At 44.8% G+C, this 26,080-nt stretch overlaps 1 protein-coding gene across 14 annotated transcripts in view; it reads left to right on the forward strand.

Annotated features, from left to right (window-relative positions):
* The window catches only part of NTM (neurotrimin), a 969,594-nt gene that overhangs the window by 832,022 nt on the left and 111,492 nt on the right, over positions 1 to 26,080 (forward strand). For all 14 annotated transcript variants that reach the window (XM_039471027.2, XM_074400884.1, XM_039471028.2 and 11 more), the window contains one exon: positions 7,728 to 7,853. In XM_039471027.2, the coding sequence (XP_039326961.1) occupies positions 7,728 to 7,853 (126 nt within the window). The remainder of the gene's footprint in view (positions 1 to 7,727; positions 7,854 to 26,080) is intronic.

Consider the following 26,080-nt stretch of genomic DNA (forward strand, 5'->3'; position numbering starts at 1 on the left):
GGGCTTGAGGTATCTGAGCAGGACAGGTGGCCCACAGGGTGAGGAAGGGAAAATCCTGTGAGAAGAACACAGAGAGGGAGGCGGTGTCCAGCGCATGCATGGCCTTTGGGACCAAAGGAGTTTGCCTTCATGCTCTGAGACAGATTCATCTCTCCATTCAGTCTGGAGGAGAGAAGGGAAGTTTTAACCAAGCACATTTGCCACAGCCCGAATCCCACTTGAACCACTCAGCTGTGCCTAGCACTTGGGAAAAGATGGATTTGTCTCAAAACCAACACCTGCCTTGTCGCATCTCTCCAAGCTTTCTGATCTGGGTTGTACATTCATGCACCAGGCTGTTCTCATAGGCCTGAGTGTCTCTGCACGTGTCTGGAAGCCAGAAAGGTTAAGAGCACTCCCTATTTGTCCTGTTAATTCTGTAAAGACAAAGTCCCTAAAGAGGCCTTAGCAGCAAAGCAGCCCTCACTGTGAGACTGCCCTGAAGAGATGTGGGGATCTCCAGTCTTCAGGACAGAGGAGAAGCAGGAGGGGGAGCCCCACTGGCAACCAAGGAAGCCATCTGGGATCTGTAGATCTGCATGTGCTATGCAGTTACCTGGTCCAAGTGGCTTATGTGCATTCTCAGCCCCACAGGACTGCACAGTGCTTAATAAAGCATCCGAATTTGGATTTAATAGGATATCCACTGTGTGCTAAAAACAGCAAATTGCTATTTATTAATGGCATAATTATTAAAACGCAACACCTGGGCAGTGGAAGCTAAACCAGGAGTAGGGAAGTTCCTCAGAATACTGTTTTAATAATTATCTTATTTAATTATTTACACATTTGAATTAAAATTCAATAAGAGCCAGATTAAACATTAACATAATGTATTAAATGTGGAACTGTATCTAAAGAGCATGGCTCACTTGGCTTCTGTCTTTCTTCCTAAACATATCGTAACTACTCCTTGGTCTTTCTGTTTCTGAAATTGGCATATTTTCTAGATTCAGCTCTCGGAAGTCAGGACCCGGCACCTCACACATGCCTGTGGGGAATAGCCGATGGCCTATTCAACGGACTCATCCACTCTTAGTAGGTCTAATTTACTTCTGGCACATCAGTTCTCACCCCTCTGCTGTTTACCTTTCATGTGGTTCTCAAAATGGGATCTTGCCCAGACCTTCAATCCTCTGATTCCAACTGCTAAAGCAATAGTAATATTCTTCCTGGATGTCCCTTATTATCTCACCATCAGCAGGTCTAAGACAGAATTAATCACACTAATGTTCTCCCCAAAGGTAGTTCTCCCTAGAATGTCTAGGGATCTCCTCGTGCGGCTGTCTAGATGCTACTAAATAGAATGGCATTCCTGCTTGACTCCATCTCCCTGGTTGCCCTCCCAGTAACGATTTGTACATTTTTCCTGGGCATTGCTCTCCACTCCATCCCTTGCTTTTCATCTTTTCAGAGCCAACAGTGTAATCCAGGCTTGAACGTCACTGTAGATTGATTTCTGTGACTCCAGTTTCTCTCTATTTTACTCTGTGTGACACAATGTTAACAGATTCTTTCCCTTATAATAATTTTTTTTTAAGTTATGACATTTTCTTTAAAAAATGCAAATACTTGCCACTGCCTATAGGATAGAGCTAAAATCTAGGACCTAGGCATTAAGGCTCTTCCACAATCTGGCTCTCGTTCACTTCATGGTCCTGTATTTCATTTCTCATTGATTCTGTTAAAATTTATTGACTGTCCATTCTGTGTTGACACTGCATATGTGTGTTTGCCAAGCACATACAATATTAAAACTCACTCACTGAGCACTTCACATTGCCAGGAACTGTTCTCAGTGCATTTCATAACTTACTCCTATGCCTTCAAAAGAAACTTATTATTATCTTCATTTCGTAAATGTGGGCAGTGAGGCACAGGCAGGTGAGGTAACTTGGCCAAGGCTGCTCAGTTAGAACATAGTACAGCTGGATTTCATTCCCTGCTCTGCGTTGCCTCTTGTAGTCAGGAGACTTTGTATTTCCTCAGTTCATGGATTTCTGCCTTCCCATCTGTACCCATGTAATTCTGTCCCATTTGAAACAGCTTCACTTTTTCTGCCTAGATGCCTGTTTCTCTTGTATTGATACCTAAAATAAACTCCAGTTTGAGGTGAAGCCATCTCTGACACTCTCACTTGCTGTTACTGTCCCTCCTAGTAACTCACAACACTTCACGTCTGTACTGTTCATTTACATTCAATCACACACAATTTTCTAACATATTTTGTCTTTTTATTCAACTCTCTGGAATATTTATGTGCCCTGTTTCCCCAGACAGATTATAAGTTCATAGAGGGTCAGGCAAATTGGTATACATCTATATGTCCTTCATAGGCCTAGCACACCATTGTGTAACGGTAGGTGTCCACAAAATGTTCACTGAATCACTTTTGGCCCAGCCTCTAAAGCAAGGGTCTCCAAACCTCAGGTCACATACTGGTACTGCTCTGTGGCCTGTTAGGAACCAGGTCACACAGCAGGAGGTGAGTGGCAGGTGAGTGAATGAAGCTTCCTCTGTATTTACAGCCACTCCCCATTGCTGGCAACACCGCCTGAACTCTGCCTCCTGCCACATCGGTGGTGTCAGCATTAGGTAGGAGCATGAACCCTACTGTGAACTGCCCATGCCAAGGATCTAGGTTGTGCACTCCTTGTGAAAATCTAATGCCTGATGATCTGTCAGTGTTTCCCATCATCCCTGATGGGACCTTCTAGTTGCAGGAAAAGAAGCTCAGGGCTCCCACTGATTCTACATTATGGTGAGTTGTATAATTATTTCATTATATGATACAGTGTAATAATAATATAAATAAAATGCACAATAAATGTAATGCACTTGAATCATCCTGAAACCATTTCTTCCCCCATCCCCAGCCCATGGAAGAAAATTATGTTCCATGAAACCTGTTGCTGGTATCAAAAAGGTTGGGGAGTCCTGCTCTATAGGAGATTTCCTCCATTAAAAATTATGCCTGGCCATGAAATGTTTTAAAAATAGTGCTTCCCTTAGGTTGTCTCCTTTGCCTGGGATATTTTCCTCCTTTCCTCTCCAGACCCGATTAATTTCTACTTACTCCTAGGGCTTAACTTAGGTATCATGTATCTAAAAAGCTTCTCGTGACATTCATGTCAAGGCTGGCTTAGGTGTCTATCCTCTGTGTTCCCATAACACCTGTGTCATGATTCTATGTCACCATACATTAGAATAATAGGCTTCTGCAACTATTTTTGTATATTAAGGCTGTGAACTCCTTGAGGAAAAGCATGGTATCTAATTTAGTCTCTAATGCTTAGCACAATGCTGGTGTATGGAAAGTGATCAATGAATGTTGAAGAAGGAATGAATGAATGAAAATAAGCGAGGCTGGGCATGGTGGCTCACGCCTGTAATCCCAGCACTTTGGGAGGCTGAGGCAGGAGGATCACAAGGTCAAGAGATTGAGACCATCCTGGCCAACACGGTGAAACCCTGTCTCTACTAAAAATACAAAAAAATTAGCCGAGCATGGTGGCATGCGCCTGTGGTTCCAGCTACTCAGGAGGCTGAGGCGGCAGAATCGCTTGAACCCGGGAGGCGGAGGTTGCAGTGAGCCAAGATTGCGCCACTGCACTCCAGCCTGGTATGCAGTGACTCGTTCTCAAAAAAAGAAAAGAAAAGAAGCAATCCTACTATGTTTCTAACAGTCTGAATGATAGGAATTGAAATACAGAATGTATCCATGGAAACAATGTAGAAATATAAGTAGCCCTTTCTCATACTTGGCCAGAGGCTTCCTTGTGAGGATGGCTTAGCTAAAACCACAGTGCCTCCTAATCAATTCAATGTAATCTTGAATACGGACAATGTGCTACAAGTTGCCACCTAGAAAATCATACTTTTACTCCCTTAGCATCTTAGCCATATGCCAATTTGTTTCTGATCATTGGGATTGCTCTCCTGGTCAAACCACTTCTTCTCCACGCCATGCATGGTCTGTCTTTCTCATTCGCCCATGGTCTGTCTTTCTCATTCGCCCAGGGGCAGTTTGCCCCCTTCAAACTGTATTCTTAGGCAGAATTTAAAAGACAGCAAGCACTTCTCCAACTTCTGCCTCATGAGTTGGATATTTTCCAATTGTTGGTGGGGGGAGACAATTCTAGATGATTCTTCTAAGCTTGAGGTATGATTGTCTCATTTAATATACTTCCTGCGCTGACATCTCTGGCCCAAACCACCTTCCATCCTTCTTGGGGACTGTCCATTGTTCTCTAGTGTATGATTAGCAGATTAGCTATCGTGTAGGAAGCCAAGAAAATGAACTCGCAGTAAGCCCCTTCCAAAGCAAGGGTAATTCATTACCCGGTCTGATTTCCACTTAAAATGTACTTTAAGCACACTTCCAACTACAAACCCTAAATCACCCTGTGTTCACAAAGTCCATCATTTTTTATTTTATTGCATGGCGTTGGCATGACATAATCCCTTGCAGAGCATCTCAGAGTGCTTTACAGATCAATAAATTACTTACCTGCACAGTTGAAGCAATGTCTGCAAGGCCAGCACAGACATTCTGCAGGCAGCCTGTCCTCCAGGCAGCAGGCAAGCCTGTGTGGGTGCCAAGAGTGGGCAGGGGCAGGGACCAGCAGATGTATGGATTGGTGTTGGGGGCGGGGGGTGCCTGGTGCGTGAGATGGGAATGCTCTAGTTAAAACTGTGAATAAAACACATCAAAGTGTCTATTTCTGCAATGATCAGTTTAAATGATTCCAGAACTAAGAGAATTTAGAAGTTTGTACCCTTCAGGCAGTCAGCAAATCAAATGCACAGTCATTAACTCATCAATTACCTTTCTGTCTTAGAAGGCTCATTCTAGCTTTTAAAATGATACAACCATAAATTGCAATGTTATATCTTAAAAGTCCCAGATTGTAGAGCTAGCATTCTCTCTCCTCCAACCCTCACCACATCCATTCTCCATTATTTCTGTCCCACGATGTGCTTGTGAAAGTGCAAAATGTGTGTCACAACACACACACACACACACACACACACACACACACACAGCCTCTCTATCTGAAGCTCAGTGAGGATTGAAATCTAAAAATGATTAACTGGTGCTTACTCTATGTAACATACTCTATTTAGGACAGCAAAAAAAAAAATAGAACGTTAAGTGAGGATCTTGTTTGATATTTTATATTATGGTAATTTGTAGTATAAAAGTTAAGACGGGATACATGTAACGTAAGAGTTTACTTTAAACGCCATATGGGAGATACTACAGTGCTGTGAAATCCCCAGGAAGGAGAGATCACATCCTCTTGGGGACCACCTGGACAGCCATATCAAAGGGGTGGTAATTCTCTCAGGCCTTGGACAATTTTAATAGATGTGTATAGTCACAGAGAAGACTGTGAGCACTGAAATCAGCAACAAGGACATGAGGATGAGGAGACAGCTAAGTGCAGCACAGATGAGTTCAGCACATGCTTTTTAATGATGAGCATTCAGTTGGGTGGAGGCAGGACACACATGGAAGATAACACTGGAGAAGGAGGGAGGGGGAAGAAGGCTAAGATAGTTTTATAACGTCCCCTATTCATGAAGGAAAAGCTTCAACACAACTAGGAATGAGTGAGTAATGCTTCAGGTAGAGAGATAATACCAGCATTAAAATTTGCAAACCCATCTAACTTTAGTGTGAGGGCCCCACTCTGACTTTGGAACAAGGAATAAAGTCATCGTACAGCTTCCCTGGGCCCTCCAGCAGGCCAGATCACATTGCAAACCAGGTGGATGGTGTGCTTTGGAATTGCACAGCATGATGGCTCTGAGGAGTACTTACTCAAGGAAGGAGTATAACATGAAGAAACAGAAGAGTGTGGGATGGAGGGAACACTTAACTTGCCAAGAACTAAGAAATCAAAACGAGCATCAGTAGCATTGAAAGAATATCTGCCAGTGACCCAACTCTGAGGTTGTTGCGGACATGTTGCACACAGATTGGGATGGTGGTTCCCTTGAATAACCATTATGACTCAATTCTGTAAATGTCTGTTGAGCTCTTAGTGTGGTTACAAATATAAGTAACACATTGTTCAGGTCATCAGAAAGCTCATGTCCTAGTGGTGATGCTAAGCACATAACCATAGCATAGTGGAATGAGTGTCTAGAATTGGAGTTTGGGAGCTCAGCAAATGACTTCTTTATTCCATCCACTTGAATGATAAGACAGATAAGTAGACACATGGAACCAAATATCACATTTCCTAATGGTAAAGGTAAGACTGGAGAATTAGGCTCAGACATGCAGCAACAATTGGGTTCTGTGACTGGACCCCAAAAGAAACAGGTACACACATGCAATGGCTGGATGTACCACAATACTATCCCATCCTTGTGGGATGCCGCTTCTGTAAATAAGCATGTAGCACACCACAATATAAGCTTCAGAAGGTTCCGAAATAGAAGAGACTGAAGGAAGTAGACATTTTGTCTCCAATTTTACCTATTACCTATCAGAATGAACTCCTTCCCTCCCTAGGTGGAGTCATTTAGTGGAGAAAGAAGAGGGGGAGGGGAAAGGGAGAGAGAGAGAGAGACAGAGAGAGAGAGAGAGAGAGAGAGAGAGAGACAGAGAAACAGAGTCAGAAGTAAGTTTCGGCTACCTGATGTTTTATTCGATTCCCCACCAGGTGTGTAGCATGTGCTCTGGGCAGCACATGAAGCAGCAGCAGCCAATTTGAGATGCCCAAAAGCGCAGAGAAGTGTAGAGGGTCATGAAAGTTTCAGCAAAGAAAGTGGCATTTGATTTGGGCCTTAAGGATGACCGAATGTGCAGTTTGGGAGTCTGAGGCAGGTGAATTGCTTGAATGCAGGAGTTAAAGACAGTCTGGGCAACATGGCAAAAGCTTGTCTTTACAAAAATAAAAGTAATCAACCAGGAATGGTGGCACATGCCTGCAGTCCCAGCTGCTTGACCTGAGGCGGGAGGATTGCTTGAGCACAGGGGGTCAAGGCTTCAGTAAGCTATATTTGCACCACTGCACTCCAGCCTGGGTGACAAAGTAAGACACTGTCTCAAAAACAAAAATGAGGATGGCTTGGAGTTGTCCGGGAAGGAAGTAAGGAACAATATGGACCCAAATGCATGATGCCTAGACAGGGCTTGATGTCCTGCGGATAACAAGGGGGTCAGCAGAGGTGGATCCCTGAGGCTGGCCATGGAAATGTAGACTGATGTTTGATTCTGCATAGCCTCATGCCTAGAAGGAGCCTCGCTATGACCAGGTGGCCATGGGGAGCCATTGGAGCTGTTTTTACAGAGATATGATATGATCAGAATTGCATTGTTTCAAGACATCGCTGAATGCAGAGTGGAGGATGGCTCGTGGATATGTGTTGCAGGTGGGTGGGGGTGAGTGGATAGCGGAGGAGGGTGGAGGCTAGGAGAATAGCTATTGCAGTGTTGCAGTAGCATGTATTCCCACTCGGACTCCCTGACATTGTGTTTAAATAGGAGGAAATCAAGGCTAAATTCAAGGTAAGACGTTTTTTATATTTAAGGTAATTCCTCTAATTTCTGATCGTTAACTTGCTATAGTTCATGTATTTTACTCTCTGGACTATTCTCCCAACTGCCATGTTAAGATAACTAAGAAATGTTTAAGCAGGATTTTTATTTTCATTCTGTCTTGTCTCCACAGTATCTCCAAAAATTGTAGAGATTTCTTCAGATATCTCCATTAACGAAGGGAACAATATCAGCCTCACCTGCATAGCAACGGGTAGACCAGAGCCTACGGTTACTTGGAGACACATCTCCCCCAAAGGTAAGAGAACAGTTTGGTGCATTGCATCACGAGGGTAAATGGGGGAACTGTTGGCCCTTGATAGGAGGTTATGGGTGCTGGTACCTACTCCGAAAATTTCTGTGTTTTTGGTGACCTGACGATAATATACTCATGGCTCTGCAGAGAATGTTGATATTCTCTGCAAAACAGGCATATCTTCTAAGATTTAAGAATTTATGTGTTGGTATCTCTCCAATCCCTTGGAAATTAATCCCAGTTGTTAACTGTATAAGTCCTCTGCTCCCAAAGGTGGCCATCCCTGGGTGAAATGGTGGTAAGATGTTCTGGGTGAACTTTACATGTCATTTGATGATGGAACGAAGCCTTAGTAGCAATTGTTCAGCTGGTTATTTTAAACGAGAGAAAACACATAATGATGGGTGAGAGCTTTAAATGGCCATATTCCTAAAAGGAGACGCTCCAAGTCTGTGCCTCTGTAGCCTTGCCAAAAATCTGGTCACGAGCTGTTTTTTTTTTTGTGGTTTTGTTGTTGTTTTACTCTGATTGATCCTAGAGAACAAATATAACTTAATATGTGACTGAATTGCAAAAATTCACTTTATCTGAATGCTCAGATGTTACGTAGACCAAAGCGTTGTTTCATGCTTTCATGGGCTGAACATTAAAACCTTTAGAATTTGAGACAAGATGTCATTTATTATTAAGGTAGCTTTTATTTGGGAAGAAGAAAGATAAAAATATTTCGTTTAAACATATTTATTGAGTGCTTGTAATAGTCCAGCCTCTCTTCTGGGCACTGGGGGATATCGCAATAAGCCAAAGCAGTAAAATTTACACTCTCATGAGCTCACATTCTCATGAGTACAGATGACAAAAAAACAACAAAACAAAACAAAACAAAACAAAAAAAACAAAAAACCAGTATGCTATGTAACAGGTGGTACTAAGGGTGAGAAAATAGAACTGGATGTGTTGACAGAATGACAAGAGCTTTCTCCAGAGAAGGGCTCTGAAAAGGGGATATTCGTGCAGAGACATGAATAGTGGTCCTTAATCGTGTTACTTATTGCTGATTAACATGAAATGTGTGCACGTGATTATGTATGCATACAAGTGCAGGTGTGCACTGATGGATGAAGGTGTATGACTGGCATGAAAGACGCGTATTAGGGGGTGCTTTTGGTCTCAACTCCCCTGGAGGGGAGAGTGGGGAGCATAGTTGGGCAGGTGAAAAGTTGGCTTGTGACGCAGCACAGTGGGACATCTCGGCTGAGCCTGTGGGGGTCTCTGACGATAGGATTGCCCTTCAGAAGTTTCCTTTATTGAGGTGATGGAGTTAGTCCTCTGCATCGGTACAGCAGTCTGAATTAGGCTGATCCCAAAGGTGTGACTGTGGGCCATGCATCTCTCTTCACATGAGACAGTCCCCGCAGGGATCTGACCTCTGAAGGCTGTTCACCAGTAGCAGGTACTTTGTGAGGTGTAAGTCCTCTGCTCCCAAAGGTGGCTGTGCATGACACTGTCCACTACACTTCAACATTTTAATAAATCAGAGCAAGACCATGAAAGAGCCCAAAATACCAAATTCCAGACAGTGACAGTTGACCCTGATGGATGTTCTCAGAGAAGGCATGACATTTTCAGTCGTGTGTGGCCTGAATTCCTGGGAGCTGTCCTGGGCCAACATTCTTGACACTTTCACTGTGAACAAAGGGTCCGTGAGAGCTATTCATGTCTCTGCCAATCTCTTCATTTGAAATGACCTCACCTGTGGACTGGCCCAAAAATGGGGAGGAAGCTTCAGTTGTGTATGAGATCATTAGTGATGGGGAATGGCCCTGGGCCCCTCTGAAGCGGGGGGCATTCAGACGGATGCACACTAAGTCCATGGTGTGCACCATTCATCACAGCCTGATGTGAGTCCCCAGTGCCAGTGGATGCTAGCCCAGCCTGTGCCTTTGGAATCTGCAGAACATTTATCATCGGAGCAGGCGTCCTATGCCTGATGTCAAGGGGCTCTGTCTTCTGTTTGACGTCTCTTCTCATTCCCTCCTTCAGCCAGTTCTTTGTCCTTTTCTGGGTGTTTCCTCTGCTTCTCCTGCAGGCACCTCCTTCGTTTCCTGCCATTTTATGCCTATGCCTTCCCTGTACATTTGTTGTTGTTGTTGTTCTATGCTTCGCCTTTCTCTTGCAGGCTCTGAAATGTTTCTGCTTTCATTTCATTCTTTTCCACATCCTCTCTCCCCTTCTTGCAGTTGTGTGCTGTCTTCCCCTCTGACGTGTGAGCCTCTTGGGTTGCCTGGCTGATGTTCACACTGCGGTGTGAGAGAGTCTTTTGTTTCCCCTTTTGTGGCCACTGAACGGATTCGTTTTCCCAGGGAACTTTTACCTGAGCCTGGGCCAGGTGTCCCATTTTATTGAGGTTTTAGCTGCTTTGGAAACAGAAGATGGATCAAGGAAAGAGGAGCAGGACAATCAGAATCTACCTGTGGATTAATTTGCATGAACAGCGTTTTCCAGCTCTCAGGTTCAGTTTAGGTAGCCCGGACTGAAACTGATGAGACATGCCAAGCAATAACCAATCACCTCGGAACTCACCAGGGTGCTGTTTTCCAAGTGACTGATTATTTCCAGCCACTGGGCTGCTGCTCAGTCTGAACTGAAGCTGGAGACCCTCAGAGGTCAGGCCTTCAACTTTCCTCAGTAGTATTTCCCAAAAGATACTTATTCTAAATAAACCAGGACAGGCTTGGAGTTCCTTAGAGAAAAATATGTGCACCTTAGCAGAGGCTCCAAAAGCAGAGTGCCATTGTCATCTTCTGTGTCATTCTGCAAGGGTAGATCCTGTTTCTATCCAGATCTTTCTTACATGCAAAGCTTCCAAATCCCCGGGTGAACCAGCTGCTCAGGGCTAAGCAATTTCGGCGACTCTTGACAGTTTCATTGCATTTTTTCTCTCCAGACTGGTCTGTTTGTTCTGCACGTTCTTAAAAGTTCTCATTTCCTTCATCATCACTCACGTGGTGCTGCTTGCAATAAACTTACATAAACCTCATTAGAATGTGCATTTCTAGCCTTGGCTACCTTGTGTAAAGAGAAGTACAGAAATGTTAAAGACTATTTTAGACGTGGCTTGTACACTTCGATATAGGGCAGCTCAGGAATGACCGTCAGGTGGAACAGGAGATGGAGGACCATGTGTAGCACTTGATATCAGATGGAGAAAATGTCAGTTGTCCATGTCCAGTACAGAGAGGGAGGTGGGGCCTCCAAGGCCACCTCTTGGCACTTCCATTGATTGTTTGAAATAATTTTCCATATATTATTACTGGCATTATGCCTTTGTAGTTCCCTTCATGAATTTATCATTTCCAGAGTTCCAAGAGAAACGGCATTAGCTTTTTAAAGATCACTGCCCTGAATCTGCACACCTGTTTTGAGATGGGCCGATGTTATTTGCACCTGCAGAGACCTTGGTCTTTTCGTGAGGAAGAGTCCTCATCTCACTCCTCTCAGTAGCAGGAGCCATCTGCATCTGCACGAGAGTTTATTGACCCCAAGCCAGAGCCCCTGTGGGTGCCGGCTTACTACTCCATGTTCACAGGCACCATCAGTGGAACGCTAACCTTCTGTAGGTAGGAAAAAGGAACAGGGTGGCACCTGCATACTGTGCCTGATGTCGTGACTCTGTGCTTTGCCGTTTGTCCACATCTAGACCTTCAAGAATGTGTTTTTTAGCACAGCCCTTAAGCTCTCAGCTTTCTATCTCCAATAGAAGAACGTTAATGCTATCTGGTTCTCCTGAGTCTTCCCTAAATAAACAGAAACATGATCTCATTCAATATATCCCAAAAGATGCCGTGTAGGTCTTCATAGAAAAGCATTCTGAAAGCCTTATTTTTATGTTACCAGTTTCTGTTGAACTGTAAGAGCTTTAACGACACAGCTAGGATTCCTACATTGCCACATTCGTGGGAGCCCAAAATGAAACTCAAGTGAAGGAGCAAGTCCCATCACCCACCTGTGGGTGTCACTATCCATTTGCAGTCAGGGATTACTGAGAGTCCTAATGGAGCTCCCCTCTTGGGTGCACTTCACCTTCCTCTCATCCAGCAATACACTGACAATGAAAACCTCATCCAGGATACCTGGAGAACACGTTATACTGAGATGTTGGTAGGGGCATTCAGCAAAGCCCTGTGAGCTGTTCACGGAAGTGTCCTGATTTCCAGTTTATTTGCAATATTCCTGTCCCATGAGTTCTTTGAGAACAGTTTGCATCTCAATTCTCTTGATTCTCTCCTTCTAGCACAAAGCCTAGCACCTAGAAAGTTTATACTTCAAATCATCTTTAGATTACTTACAGTATCAAATACTATGTAAGGCCAAGTGCGTGGCTGATGTCTGTAATCCCAGCACTTTGGGAGGTCAAGGCAGGCAGATATGTTTGAGTTCAGGAGTTCAAGATGAGCCTGGGCAACAACATGGTGAAACCATGTCTTTACAAAAAAAAAAAGTATTCAAGAAATATTGGTCAGTTCAGTGAACAAGCACTGATATTTGCCAATGCCCCAAAGGAGTATGCCTGTTCTCCCAGTTCAAAGACTATCTGGATCGTTGAGGAATTCTCCTCCACTTTGATGTTGGCATGGAGACCGGGAGTATTTTCTGCTGGCAAATCTCCAGGACATTTTCTCTGGTCTTCACAAGATCTCCAAGCCTTTCCTGAAGTCCCTTTGACAGAATCCTGCTGTGGCAGGGCTCGACTTGAAGAAGAACTCCTTTTCAAGTTTCTTTTTGCCAGAAGAGAGGAGGTGACTTGGACTGTGGGTGGCCTGTGAGCTCTTTTCTGTTGTCATGGCTGCCTCATTGCAATCTCTCTTCCTCTGGCCCTTCTAGTGAGCATCGGCCCCTTTGGTGCCTTGCTGTTCCAAGTACTCCTGTGGCTCCCAGCCATGATTTCCTAAGGGAATCCCAGTATCACAAGGGGGATTAGTCAACCAAAAAAAAAGGGGGGAAAAAAAACAAAACAAAGAAATCAATCAGTAGAAAAAATAAAAGTATTTTAAGTTCAGTTTCAATGTTGTGCACCTTGCTTCTCTCTCTCTCTCTCTCTCTCTCTCTCTCTCTCCCTCTCTCTTTCTCTGTCTCTGTCTCTTTCTTTTTTCTTGCCTCTGTGTCCCTCCTGAATCGAGGTGGATTAGAGATCAAAAGAGATCTTCCCTAGGGTCACCCAAAAACCTTAGGAGCAGAATGAGAGCAGAGCCTTGTGTCTGTTAGAGTTCAAGCCCAGCCCTTGTTCTGCCAGCCTTTCCCTTTACCCAGCGTGAAGTGGGTACATCTGCATGGCTCACTCTCCATACTCACAGGACTCAGTAACCTTCCTCAGCTGCCAGATCTCTTCCTTCCCACCTCAGTTCTCCTGTTCTACTTGAAGAGGCCCAGTGGGCATTTGACTGCCCTGTTCCTTTTTTCTAGAGTTTTCAAAGGCACCAAGTTGATGATGATCACCCCCGGATAAGAGCTCTTCTCCTGGCCAATGCCCTGAGCCCCGTACTCCCTCTTCCCTCCTCCAGGACCCTCACGCCACCCTATATCCACCTATTTTCCTATTTGTCTGCACCGACAAGGCCTTCTCACCAGCCAAGCAGGACACTAAAGCACTAATTGGCACTAGAGGTATCACAGCTTGAGTTCAACCAGAGCTGGCAGGCTCCATGACTCCAGTGACAGCTCTGTGAAAAAGTGTCAGGAGCAGAGCTCTGCCGTGCCACTGGCTGACTGCAGCACCGTGGCACTAATGAGCAGGCTGTCAGCACCAGCGTCCGGGGCCCCGTGTGGCACTGAGATCATGAGAATGGCAGAGGAGAAGGACTTCCTCAGCCCAGAGGAGCTGGGGAGAGGAAGAGAGGACACAATGGTACCAAAGATCTCGCCTTACCCACAGAGGGCAACCACCCGAAAGGAAAGGATTGAGAAGAAAAGAGAGAGAAAGAAAGAAAGAAAAAGATACTTTAAAACCTCTCTATGCCAATTCTAGACAACTCATGGAATATCCTTTAGTTGGGTTGCCCTGTCGGTAATCAATATGGGCTGTAAATCCTTGCAGTAATCCAGAAAGGGGCCTCAGTGATTAAATTAATCTTCAGTCTTGGCTTTTCTGTGAAACAAGGAAGCCGCCCAAGTCTCTGGGAAACAGCGACCTAGGGAGCAAGGCAAGACCTGAGGGTGTAGTCTTTCGTTACTTGTCAGGGCAGGCTTTCTACCCAGGCTGTCTCCTGCACGGCCAGCTGCCCGTCCGTCTTCTGCTGGAGTATCAGAATCCAGGAGAGGCAACTAATAGGAGTTTTCTCTCTGTTATTTCTCCCCAGAGGGAGGTAGGGGGACTAGTAGGTGTGCCTACTCTGTATCTGCTTCCTGAGGCCAACGGTGAGTTATCCATCTTGTTCATTCTTTGGCTTCAGGATCAGAACTGGTCCAGGTCTGAGCATTAAGTAATGCCTAGCTCTTCTCTGAGGCTTGGGCTACTAACAATGACTGCATTTCCAGAAGAGAAGATAGCAATGTGTCCGAAAGAGACAGGCTTTGAAGGCAGGTCCCAGGGGATCTGAATTCCCATGCACTATGCACCAGCTGGGTCATGCTAGGATAGTGAAAACCTCTCTGAAGATGTGATGCTTTATTAATTGTATTCTTGCTTCTTGGCAGGAACCCTGGTATTTTCATGATTTGGTTCTAGACCCCATTTGCTCCACACACCACAGTCACACTAACAACTTGACATTCTCCACATGCTAGGTGTCTTTGCCTTTGCACACACCATTTGTTCTCCTTCCATCGTCCCCCCTACTTCTTCTGGTTTGAGTTCTACTCTTGTTTTAAGACCATACTCAAATGCTACCGGTTTGAAAGCCTTTGGTGACTTTCTTCAGGAAGACTGACTCATCCATTTCTTGAAGATCCCACAACACTTTGTGTGCATTTCCAATTATGGCACCTCTTACAGGTACCCAAAGACCCCTGACTAATTCCTGTCATGCCAGGGATCATGGCAGCCAAGGACCACCCTAACATTGTTTCGTTTTCTCTTTTGTGTCTGATAAAGCACCAGATGTTCTGGGGTCTTGTAAATGATTGTTGAATGCGGAAGTAACTGATACTGTAGATGTAGTTTTGAGTCTTTCCCTGAAATTAAGTCTCTCTTAATACATATAATATTATATAATTAAGTAATATAATGTATCTCTTTGTGTCAGTTTTGACTGTGGATCCGTTTGTATTTCCCAAACCCATCCAAGGAATTCATAAGAAAAGGCCTTCCCCACACTGTCTTCCTGGTCTATACTCAAGTCTGGGCTTTAGACGCTCCGTGAGATCGAGATAGTAATACCTTTCCACCATGGATATGACAAGGATTAACCACGTGCACCAATGGAAAGCTCCTGGCCCATAACAACACACAGTGTTACCCAGTAATGATCGCTGCTTACCTTTAGCCAGCCCTCTCCTCTTCACTCCCACCCATGAGAAAAGAACAGAAGGGAAGGAACTCAAGTTATTTTTTTTCTAAAAAGGTTGAATCTTTATAAAAGCTCAACTCAGTCCATTGCCAGAATGGATAGATATTCAAAGGTGCCTAATCAGCAGCCCTCTCATCTTCACCATTTTCTAATTAACATAGGTGCTTGATTAAAATTCCCAGCACCCCAAGAAGCTGTCCCAGGAGGGCCAAGTAATTGCCATTGCAAAAGATATTACAGTCGTCATTGACGGTGGAAGAATAAAAAATAATTGCATCGTAATGGAAAGTGGCCAGCTTCCCGTTCAGAGTAGCTGCGAAACATACAGCATTAGGTCCAATCTATACAGAAAAAAGTGATTAGTTATGACAAAGATAAACCAATGGTACAACCTCAAGTTGGGGAACAGATGTCCGGATACTCCTTAAGTGAGTGGCTCAATCACAGACAGGCAGACCAAGGTGGGAGAGAGAAAAGCCGAGGAAGACATTTATAGATCACTCTTTAACTCTGTCGTTCTCTTTAACTGTAAAATTACTGCTAGATAGATACAGTTAGGGTAAAATTTGCCAGTGTCAATAAGGGTTTTTATAAGTTTAATATTTATGATCTGGTTTAAAGCATTATTATAGCTGTGTAACTTCCTACTTCAAAGAAAAGAGAAATCATAAAAAGACTGGTGAGGAAATTAATGAGTTCAATGTGCTGAATTGAGAACATATGAAATCAAGCCTCATTCTAGAAACCAAGGGCAGGAGGGCACACCACAGACACTGTTTGTGGTTTTACCCAATTATTTTAAAACCCTTGAAAAATATTTTAGAATCAGATGTCTGCTGAATTCAGACATCGCTAACAGCATCCTCCCCCACATTCTCAGGAGTCTTAAGCTATTTATGCGTGTACTTGGTGACCGTTACCATGCAGAACTGTTTTGATGGAACAAATAAAGGAAACATAATAGCAAGGAGATTGTATCATCCTCCCCACAGAAGCCAACCAGCCATGGCTCGGTAGGAAGCAAGTCTCATTAAAACGGCAGCCCCTACAAGGCAGGAGACCCCATCTCTTAACCAGTGCCCGTAAGAGTCAGCACCCCCGGGAGTACGAGAAGGTCCTTCGTGGGACATCTCACTGCCCATCGCAACCAGGGTACCTCCTTGAGTCCACTGCTGTGGACCAGCTGAAGACCTGGGGGGTTTCTTGTGTAGGACCCACGAAGCACTGCCACCCAAGCTTGGAGAAACTTTCAGATGAAAATGTCCTCATTGCTAGGTCCTCAGGTGTATTGTTCTGACTTTGCGCCTACTTTTGGATCCTGAGTCTTGTTTTGACCTGTGGCGATTGCCTGGTATTATTTTTCCTGGAGTCTAAGTAACACCAGAAGCAGTATCATGCAGTCATAACAATAGCTAACAGTTGGTGGATGCGTAAGAACATGGGAGACTCTCTTCTAAAAACATTTACACGTAGTAATATCTATTCTGCACAGCTACGTGAGACAGGTCTTCTTATCAGCCTGCCTTACCCATGAGAGAACGTAAAATATGTTTTCTCATTTGAATGAGGCTTCGGGAGACCAGGTTAATGGGCCCCGGTTACGCAGTGCCACACTGTAGACCTGAGTTCCAAGCCGGGCAGCCAGTCCGCTCCCACCAGAGTGCAGGGGCTTCACTGCTATGCTGGTAGTGTAGTTCTCAAAGGGCGGTCCCTGGACCATTGCATCAACCAGCATCACCAGCTCATGCCCCAGCCTTACCAAGTTAGAGCTGTACGGGTAGGGTCCAGAAGCCCGATTCTGACAAATCCTCCAGGCGATTGTGATGCACGCTTGTATGAGAACTGCTGCTGTGTAAATGTGCTCTGTGCCCAGCAGTCTTCTTCATCCACATTATGTTCCTTGATTGTCATGGAGTTCCTAATAAGTAGGCATGACTTTTATTTTAGAGACAAAGACATGAAAATCGGGACAGGAGAAGGAATTTGCCCGCAAATACTAAACGGCAAAGGTGAAACTCAAATCCAAGTCTTTTTGACTCCAAAATCCATATTCTTAATGCATATTGATTTCCTGCTTGATGTCTGGCCCACTGCTCCATCTTGCTCTCTGGGACATGTCTATTCTCTGGTTTCGTCCCACCTACCAGCCTGGGGTGCCCAGTCCTTAGGTTCTACACATTCTCACAGCATTCTAACAAATTTACCCACACCTGTGTCCTTTCTCTAGACTCTGGGCTCAGCTGTGTGCCAGGACTCTGCATTCCGCCCTCCCCAGCAACCTCAGGCTCTTTCCAGTAGGTCTGGGGAGGAGCACCTCAGTGCAAAGGACAGAGGCCTAGCATGGAGGTTGGACCTCTTCCCCACTGGCAGCTGAACTCTTCCAACTGAGTCAGCCTTTCACTTTTCTCTCTTTCAACCATATGGCCATGGCACACAGGACAGACACAGCCTCCCTCTGATCTGACTTACGTTTTCCTCATGTTAAATACTATGCTGTGTCTTGTGCATTGATTGTTATTATAAGTTGTTTTACACCTTAACAGCTTTAGATACGAAAAGAAATTGCCAGATTCCAGGGTGTGCATCTCCTTTCTTATCTGAGTCCGTTCAGTTTCCCCACTTGTCCTTGTGGGAGTTGGTGTTCTTCATCTTCCTAGCTGTGTAAAATGTTTTTCTCTCCAGAACCAGGATAACTGAAAGAGACTGAGCAGAGGATCATCTCAGTTCCTCTAAGATCAAGGCCCCAGCCTGCTACTTGGTCTTCAAACCCCATGGCACAGCCACAGCCTGCCTATTGTGCTGGAACCCCGAGCCCTGAACATGTGGCCCCTTCCCTGGGAGAATCGTCTTGCCCCTTACTCCTACCCAATGGTGGTGGGTTCTTCTCTGTTTACTGCCCTCCCCCATACCCACCCTACCCTGAAAAACAAAACCCTCTTCCTTCTTCTAATCCGGAGTTGAACAGAATGACTTTAGACTTTGCAGTTCTTCTGTAATATATTCAGGACTCCTTCTGTTTAACTGATTTGCAGCCAGGGAGGCTGTTCCTCCCCTAATTCTTGCATGACTGCCTCGCCCTTTATGGAGTGCTTCACTGAGGTGACTGTGGTTGAAGATATCTGGCCAGTTATCTGCATGATAGAAAAAGACAAATGGCTTTCTCTCTCATTGATTTATTTATTTCGACACCTACCAGTCCAGAAAAGGATTTAAGCAGAGAGAATGGTACGGATTTTGTCCCCAGGAAAACCTTTTGGTAAAGTAATTTCGATTAACTTATTTGTTCAGTAATTGCTTGTTGAACACCTACTGTGTGCTGGGCAACTCTATGAGGTGTTAAAGATCCATGAGTGAACAAAGCAGCCCAAAGCCTTGGCTGCCCAGAGCTTGTATGATCGTGGGAGAGAGAGAAAATCAGTCCATGGATAAGGAAGCCCTGTAATACGTTATATGGTAATTGCTTTAGGGTAAGAAGCAAAGAGACGATCAGGTGTGTGTTTGAGGGGTTATAGTCATAAGTAGACTGGGTAGAATTGACTCATTAAAGAGATACCTCATAAAAGAGGGGCAGACATTTGGATAACTGGGCAGGAGCACTCCTGGCAGGGTTCACAGTGACTACAAAGGCATGGGATCAGGACTCAGATGGCATGCTCAAGGAACAACCACATAGCCACATGGCGACAGAACCTGTTTAAAACCTTCCCTGCCTGCACTAGGCTGTAAGCTTCATGAGGGCAGGAAGCACGCCTATCCTTGCTCACCATTGTATGCACCAATGCTTAGCACTGATTTGCCTCTCAAATTATATGCATTTGATACATATTTGTTTCAAAAATAAATGAATAAAATAAACATGAGATTATAGTTTGAGTACTTGAGCAAGCATGCTGGAAAGGCACAAGTTTCGAGTCAGAAATCGAGGTCCCTTAATTAGTGATTTCAGAGAATGACAAGTTCAGGCCAATGTCAGGGGCTTGTGGCTGAGACAGAGGGGAAGGCCCATGAGAGGACTAGGTGACAGCACAGGTGTCTGAGGACTCATCACAAGGAGCGCTGCGGTCACCCCATGTAATAGCTGAGGCTGGTGACAAGTCAGGCTGTGAGCCAAGTGTCAAAAGGCCATGGATTAATCTTGAGGGACTCAGGATATCAGTCATTGGCAGAAAATAAGAGGGGGTGGGGCAGAATTGGCAGGTGGCAGGAGCTTCCAACAAGCAGGATTACTTAATAGAATTGTGAAAGAGTAAAGCTCTCCATTGAGGAGGATCTTTCGCTACAAGGAGGATCAGAGCCCTAACCTCTGCGTGCCAAAGCAAACAACCCAGCAGTTTCTTGAGAATGCTACCGAGGAGGCGCTGCCCTCAGGAAACAGCTGGGTTTCAATAAATGAGGGCAGTTGAGGGAGTGCTCTGTCTGGAGGCTGATGGTCTTGGGGAGCATCTTGCTCATGGTGTGGGTGTTCCAGAGAGCCCAGTGGATGGGTGTGGAAGGTGGGGGAGAGTGAGAGATTGGCCAGTGGAGAATGAATGGGCTAGAGGGCCTGATGATGTTGAGGGAGCAGGATGGGATATGCATGCCTGTACTCACCCTGGCAATAAGAGACAAGGTATTTTGGGTTTAATCCCACATGTTCCCAGTGGTAGGTGGGGAAATCTTACCTCACAGATTTCATCTGCAGCCTGTGTCTGTGGCAGGAGCAGAAACCCTTTTTCTTCCTGCCCCTGAGGTATACCAGTGGCAGTAAGTGGATAGCTGTCCATAGACCAAGTCTTCCTGTGGTTCAGAGTAAGAAGACATACTTTCAGGGAGGCAGTAAAAGGTCAAGGAAAAAGGTTCTGGGATAGTGCCAGTGGAGAATAGAGGGTGAGGCTTAGAGATATGTTGGGGGCCAAACTGCCATGACCTGATGCTCGGTCCCATTTGGGATGGGAGTGAGGGTGGAGGACAGGCTGAGAAGAACTCCCAGGTTTCTGGATTGGCTTCCTTTATTGCCTATTTGTGAGAATGAGGGGTTCTCTGTCCAGCTTTTCTCCTGCGTGGCAATAGGTAGGATATTAGGGACTAGCTGGTGTCTGATTTATTTCTGCCCACTGATCCATGTGGGTTAGCTCTCTTTTCTACAAAAATGATCATAACAACTCCAGACTCATTTTTTTAAGAGAAGAGGGATTTATAAGATTGAACAGAAATGATAGAATACAGCAGATATATGATAAATAGGCAGAATGGATCATCTTTTATTCAATAGATATTTATTGAGTAGCTAAAGCATGACAGTGTGTACTTAGGTGCTGCAGATTGCATGGTGAATCCATCTTTACCTCGCGGGGCTGCAATATGGGAGTGTAGGCAATATTCAATAAATAAATACACAACCCAATGCCAGAAAGTGAGTGCCATGGAGAAATATTAAAAAAAAAAAAAAAAAAAAAACATGGGTGAAGAAAGCTAGGAAGAACTTCTTTCACTAGAGAGTTACTTTAGTGCTGCAAGAAAGCCAGGTCAGCATGGAGCCTAGAGACCCAGGCGAGATGAGATGGAAAGGGGCCGTATGAAGAGAGGGTGTTCCAGGCAGAGGTACCTGCGAATCTGAGGCCATGCGTGGGTAATCCATTTGGGGCCTATGAGGAACAGCAAGAATTCTGATGCTCAGGGAAGTGATGTGGATGCTATGATGAGACCCCCTATTGTCAGTTCATGCATGAACATGGAAACCCTGTGTAAAACTGTGGGATCTGTTCTAATAAAAACACAACAGGCCAGGCGCGGTGGCTCACGCCTGTAATCCCAGCACTTTGGGAGGCCAAGACGGGTGGATCACGAGGTCAAGAGATCGAGACCATCCTGGTCAACATGGTGAAACCCCGTCTCTACTAAAAATACAAAAATTAGCTGGGCATGGTGGCGCGTGCCTGTAATCCCAGCTACTCAGGAGGCTGAGGCAGGAGAATTGCCTGAACCCAGGAGGCGGAGGTTGCGGTGAGCCGAGATCGCGCCATTGCACTCCAGCCTGGGTAACAAGAGCGAAACTCCGTCTCAAAAACAAAAAAACAAAAAACAACAACAACAACAAAAAACCCAGCATGTTTTAAGCAGTAGAGCAAAATAATTTAATAAATGTATTTAAAGAATTATTTTAACCGTGAAGAGAAAGATGGAGGAGGTGGGAACCTAAAGATAGCAGTGCGTATACTACTTAGGATACTGTTGATTTCGTCCATCAAGAAATGATGATGTCATGGGCTGCAGTGTGAAGATTTACAATGATAAGACTATGTTTAATCTGGAATATATTCTGAAACGAAAGCTAGAAAGTTCATTGACTGATTTGAGGAAGGATGTGAGAAAGAGTTGAGAATCAAGAGTGACTCTAAGATGTGTGGCTTGGTCAGTGGGTAACTAGTAATATACCATTCTTGGCCATCAAGAACTCCAAGAAAAGAAGGACTTTGGTCCTTTAGATATACAAATGGAAATGTTGAGTAGATAGTTGGCTATGCCAGGGAGCTAGAAAAATGCATATGGTACTCCTAACCATCCAGGTGGTGTTTAGAGCCAGAGGTCGGCTATTCATCCTGCACAGTGAAGGCAGACAACAGCTCTGTGGGCCGGGAACAGTGGCACTCCGATAGTCCAGCATCAGGAAAAGGAAGATCCAGCAAAGACAACTGGGAGATGGGAGGGAAATCTCAAAACCAAGTGAAGGAGAACGTTTCCTAAAGAGCAGGTTTGATTACAGCACAACTGTCGCTTAGAAGTCCAGGGAGATTAGGACTGAGCTTCTGCAAAATGCAGTTATACATGTGAGACATTGGGAAGAAGGGTTCTGACGAAGACAATAGATAAAGGAGTAATTAGAAAGAGGGAGAATGGGTTAAAGAAGTTGAGATAGTAATTAATTTTGCTGAGAAGTTTTGCTACAATGGGAGACAGAATATTGAGGGTCAGTGGTTGGAGGAGAGTGTGAGTTCAGGATCTTTTTCTCTGAAGTCCAGTCTGCAGCCTAATGCCCCTTGATCCTTTCCTGGCTATTATTGTGGTGTAATTACTTGACTCCGTGTTCTCAGTTGTTCCTCTTTCTCAGATAAAATAGGGGAAAGAGTTAGCCAAGATTGGCCTCTGCTTGCTGAGCAATCTATGCATTTTGATCTTCATCCAAATGACCTCAAAGTTTTTGTGTGTGGCTTTTGGGTGCCCTGGGAATTTGGAAGGAAAGTCACTCTGTTTTTAAAGCAATTGACTGTGGCTGACATTAGGTGCTTTGTCTGGAAGTGAGACTATCTGCTGCCAGCCCTAATGAGGATTCCACTGGGGATTGATAGTTGTGGCACTTACGGGAAACATTGCTTGGAGTGTGAACCAGCTTATGAGAAGGGGCAGGGGACACAGCATGATTTCTGCTCATCCCCAGTCCCTCCCCAAGGACTGGGGCAGAAGTTCTCAAAGTCCTCTATATTTAACTCTGCATGAACAAGTACTCAACTGAAGCAGGAGTGTATTAATGCATCTTTTTTCAAAAAAGAAGCCAGAGCGGGAATCAAGTTAGCCTTTTGAAGCCACCCCCTCTGGCCCACACACGAGTTTCCAAGTGAAGTCTCCTCTTTGTCCAGGAGAAGCTCTGAAGGGAGTAGAAGTGGAGGGGCAAACCAATGTCAAAGTAGGCAAACACCACCAAGTTGTATGCTCAGGAGAGAAGGGCTCCGAGGAAAATACTTCCGCTCTGCATGGGTCCCTGCCCTGGGAATTCTGTGACCATCCCTGCTGCCTCAGTGCTGTGAATTCTAAATCAAGGGGGCAGAGGACACAGGCTGCCTCAGTGTTTAGGTTTGAATAAAGTTAGTGATGAGGGAGAACTCACCGACCTGGAAAAGGTACCTGCCACCATAACTTGCTCACCTAATCCTGCCTTGCAGGTGACTTCCTGGGTATCCACCCAAAATGCTTCTCTTTAGAATTTTAACAAACTCATTCCCATTGCCACCATTGCCCTAGAGGCACCCCTTTCTTGGAGAGGGAAAGCCACTTGATTGACAGAATATTGTATAAGATGGGGAATAGGAAAGAATTGCTTCCATCCCTTTCTGCACCCGCCTTCTACCCAAAATTCATGGTTCTTGAGAATTTGGAGCAAATGAGTGAGAGTGGCCAGTGTTTTCCTCTGCGTCATTCTGGTGTCTTCAGTTTTGCTTCCAGCTGCCCTCACTGAGCAGCCGCTGTCCTGCTTTCGAGCGGTCACGTGCCTAGTGTGCTGACCTGCCTTCTCTCTGCAAGTGACCTCCTGGTTTGGGTCACTCAGGTGTTGTCATGGCAATGACATCCTCAGCAGAGTGGTGCTGCTCATGTTGTCATGGTTATCAGAACCTCTTGATGGGAGCCCCACTTCACTGCTGTCACGTGGAGAGCAGGAAGGAACCCTAGGACCTTCCGGTAAGCCTGGATTCTTAGGCTGGGCACGAGTAGTCTGTGCCTGAAAATGAAGGTGGCTATAATCAGGGAAATAGCAGCAGCCTGTAACGGTGAGACTCTAACCACGTGAGAAATGAAAAACTGAAAGGGGTATTAACATCCTCACCACCTTAATTACCTCCTCCCCTTCTCCTCTTCTTCCTCTGCATAGTATCTGATATTTTTATGGTAGCTTGGCTATGTTCCAGGCACTCTTCTAACTGTTTTCCATGTGTGAACTCCTCAGTTTTCTTGACAGCCTTATGATGTAGGTGTTCTTGCTGCTCTTTTGCAGATAAGGGAGCTGAGACGCAGAGCGCTCACTTAGACCATTTGCTCACAGGTACACCCTAGCAAGCAATATGGCCAAGACTTAACCAGGCAACCTGGTTCCACAGGTTTCACTCTGAATTCATTAGTTATTCTGTTTCAATACTAACAAGAAAATTCAACATGGATTAGTCTAGTTACTGAAGGCATTGCTAATACATATCACCCTTCTTGGGGCTAGATTCTATATAGTTTATATTTTTTACTTCTCAAGTTTTAAAATATTTTCATTTGATTACGACAACTATATGCAGTTAGTATGACTATCAACTGTGTTTTACAGATGAGAAGATCAAAGTTTTGAGAGTTCGTAACTCCCCAGGGAAACTTGACTTCTAAACTATGTTGGACTAGATCTGAATTCATGATAATCCATAGATTCAGAAGCTAGTGTTTTGTCATGTCCTATTGCAATATCATGTCACATTATATGGTGCAGAGTCTGGCTCGGGGAAGGAGAGTGGTTCAACCATCTAAGATAAATGATCAACAGCAGCCACCTCTATGGATAGAAGGCCCACATGGCAAGTTTTGGCATGTTCACTCAAGGAGCCATTCAATCTCTTTTGTCCTCATCATTCTATGGCTAAAAATTTCACTGTTAGAGAATCTACTTTATTTATTGCCATATAGGCAGGAGAGCAGTCACTTTCCTTCCATGGCAACTGCTGTCATAGAATCTGGGCTGCTTTGAGCAAGTCATTTAACCTGTACAGGAGAATCCCAATAGAAGGTTAATTAGCTCTGTGTCTAATATAAATGACAATTAAACACAAATAAGTTACTAAGAAGCTGGTCTGTAAGAAAGTACAGAAAGACAGAGGAAGCTGAGGCCTGAGAGTTGATGTATCTTCTCATTCGAGTACAAAGGGATTGATTGGAAGGGAACATGCTGAGTGGGGAACAGCAAAGCTAATAAAGATGATTAAAAACAGTAGCAGCAAAGGCTTCTTGTTTTTTAAATTATCTGTGAGCACTTTACCTGTATCAGCATGTTTATCTTTAGAGCAGCACTATAAAGTAGGTAATAATGATATATTATTATCCATATTGAGAAAATGGGGAATGTGAGGCTCAGAAAGTTTAGGTAACTTGCTGGAGGTCAAGACTGAGGTGCAGCTGGGACCGGCACCCAGCCTCCTGGATGCGTCTGGCAGCATTGGCAGCTGTCCCTCCAGGTTTGGACCGGGTTCCAGAACCTAGGCCTGGAGCTTAATCATAGACATAACGTGATGAACCTGAAGGCTCCCTTTCTGCTCACCGTTCTCTAAGCAGCCACTCCTTGTGTACTTTGCCCACCCACTCTGAGCCTTCACTGTCTCCTCTGTCAAGTGAAGACCATGATAGGAGGTATATTCTTGGCTTGTTGTAAGGACTACATGAGTCCACTCATGTACATGCATGCCCTGGGCCTGATATAAAACAAATGCTCAGGATTGGTGTGGTGGCATATGCCTGTGATCCCAGCGCAATGGGAGGCCAAGGAAGGAGGCTCACTTGGACCCAGGTGTTTGAGACCAGCCAAGGCAACATGATAAGACCCAATTTCTGTAAAAAAAAATTTTTTTTTAATTAATTAGCTGGGTGTGGTGATGTGCACCTGCAGTCCCAGCTGAGGCGGAAGGATCACTTGAGGCCAGGAGGTGGAGGCTGCAGTGAGCTACGATCACACCAGTGCACGCCAGCCCACGTGATAGAGTGATACCTTATCTCTAATCTAATATTAATCATAATAATAATGCTGATAAGTGCCAGAGTAGTGACATCACAGGTGGTACATAGAATAAGCATTAGATTTGGTAGCTTTTCCTGTCCTCGGCAATATGTCATCTTAATCTTAAAGATGAACATACTGCTTACAGCGCAGAGTAAAGTGCCGGATGTAGCAAGCTAAGATGCAAATGTCCATCTTCAAGACCTTTCCACAATACCTCATCTTCTCTAACG

This window comes from Saimiri boliviensis, chromosome 6, assembly GCF_048565385.1.
Source record: "Saimiri boliviensis isolate mSaiBol1 chromosome 6, mSaiBol1.pri, whole genome shotgun sequence".
Taxonomy (NCBI): Eukaryota; Metazoa; Chordata; class Mammalia; order Primates; family Cebidae; genus Saimiri; species Saimiri boliviensis.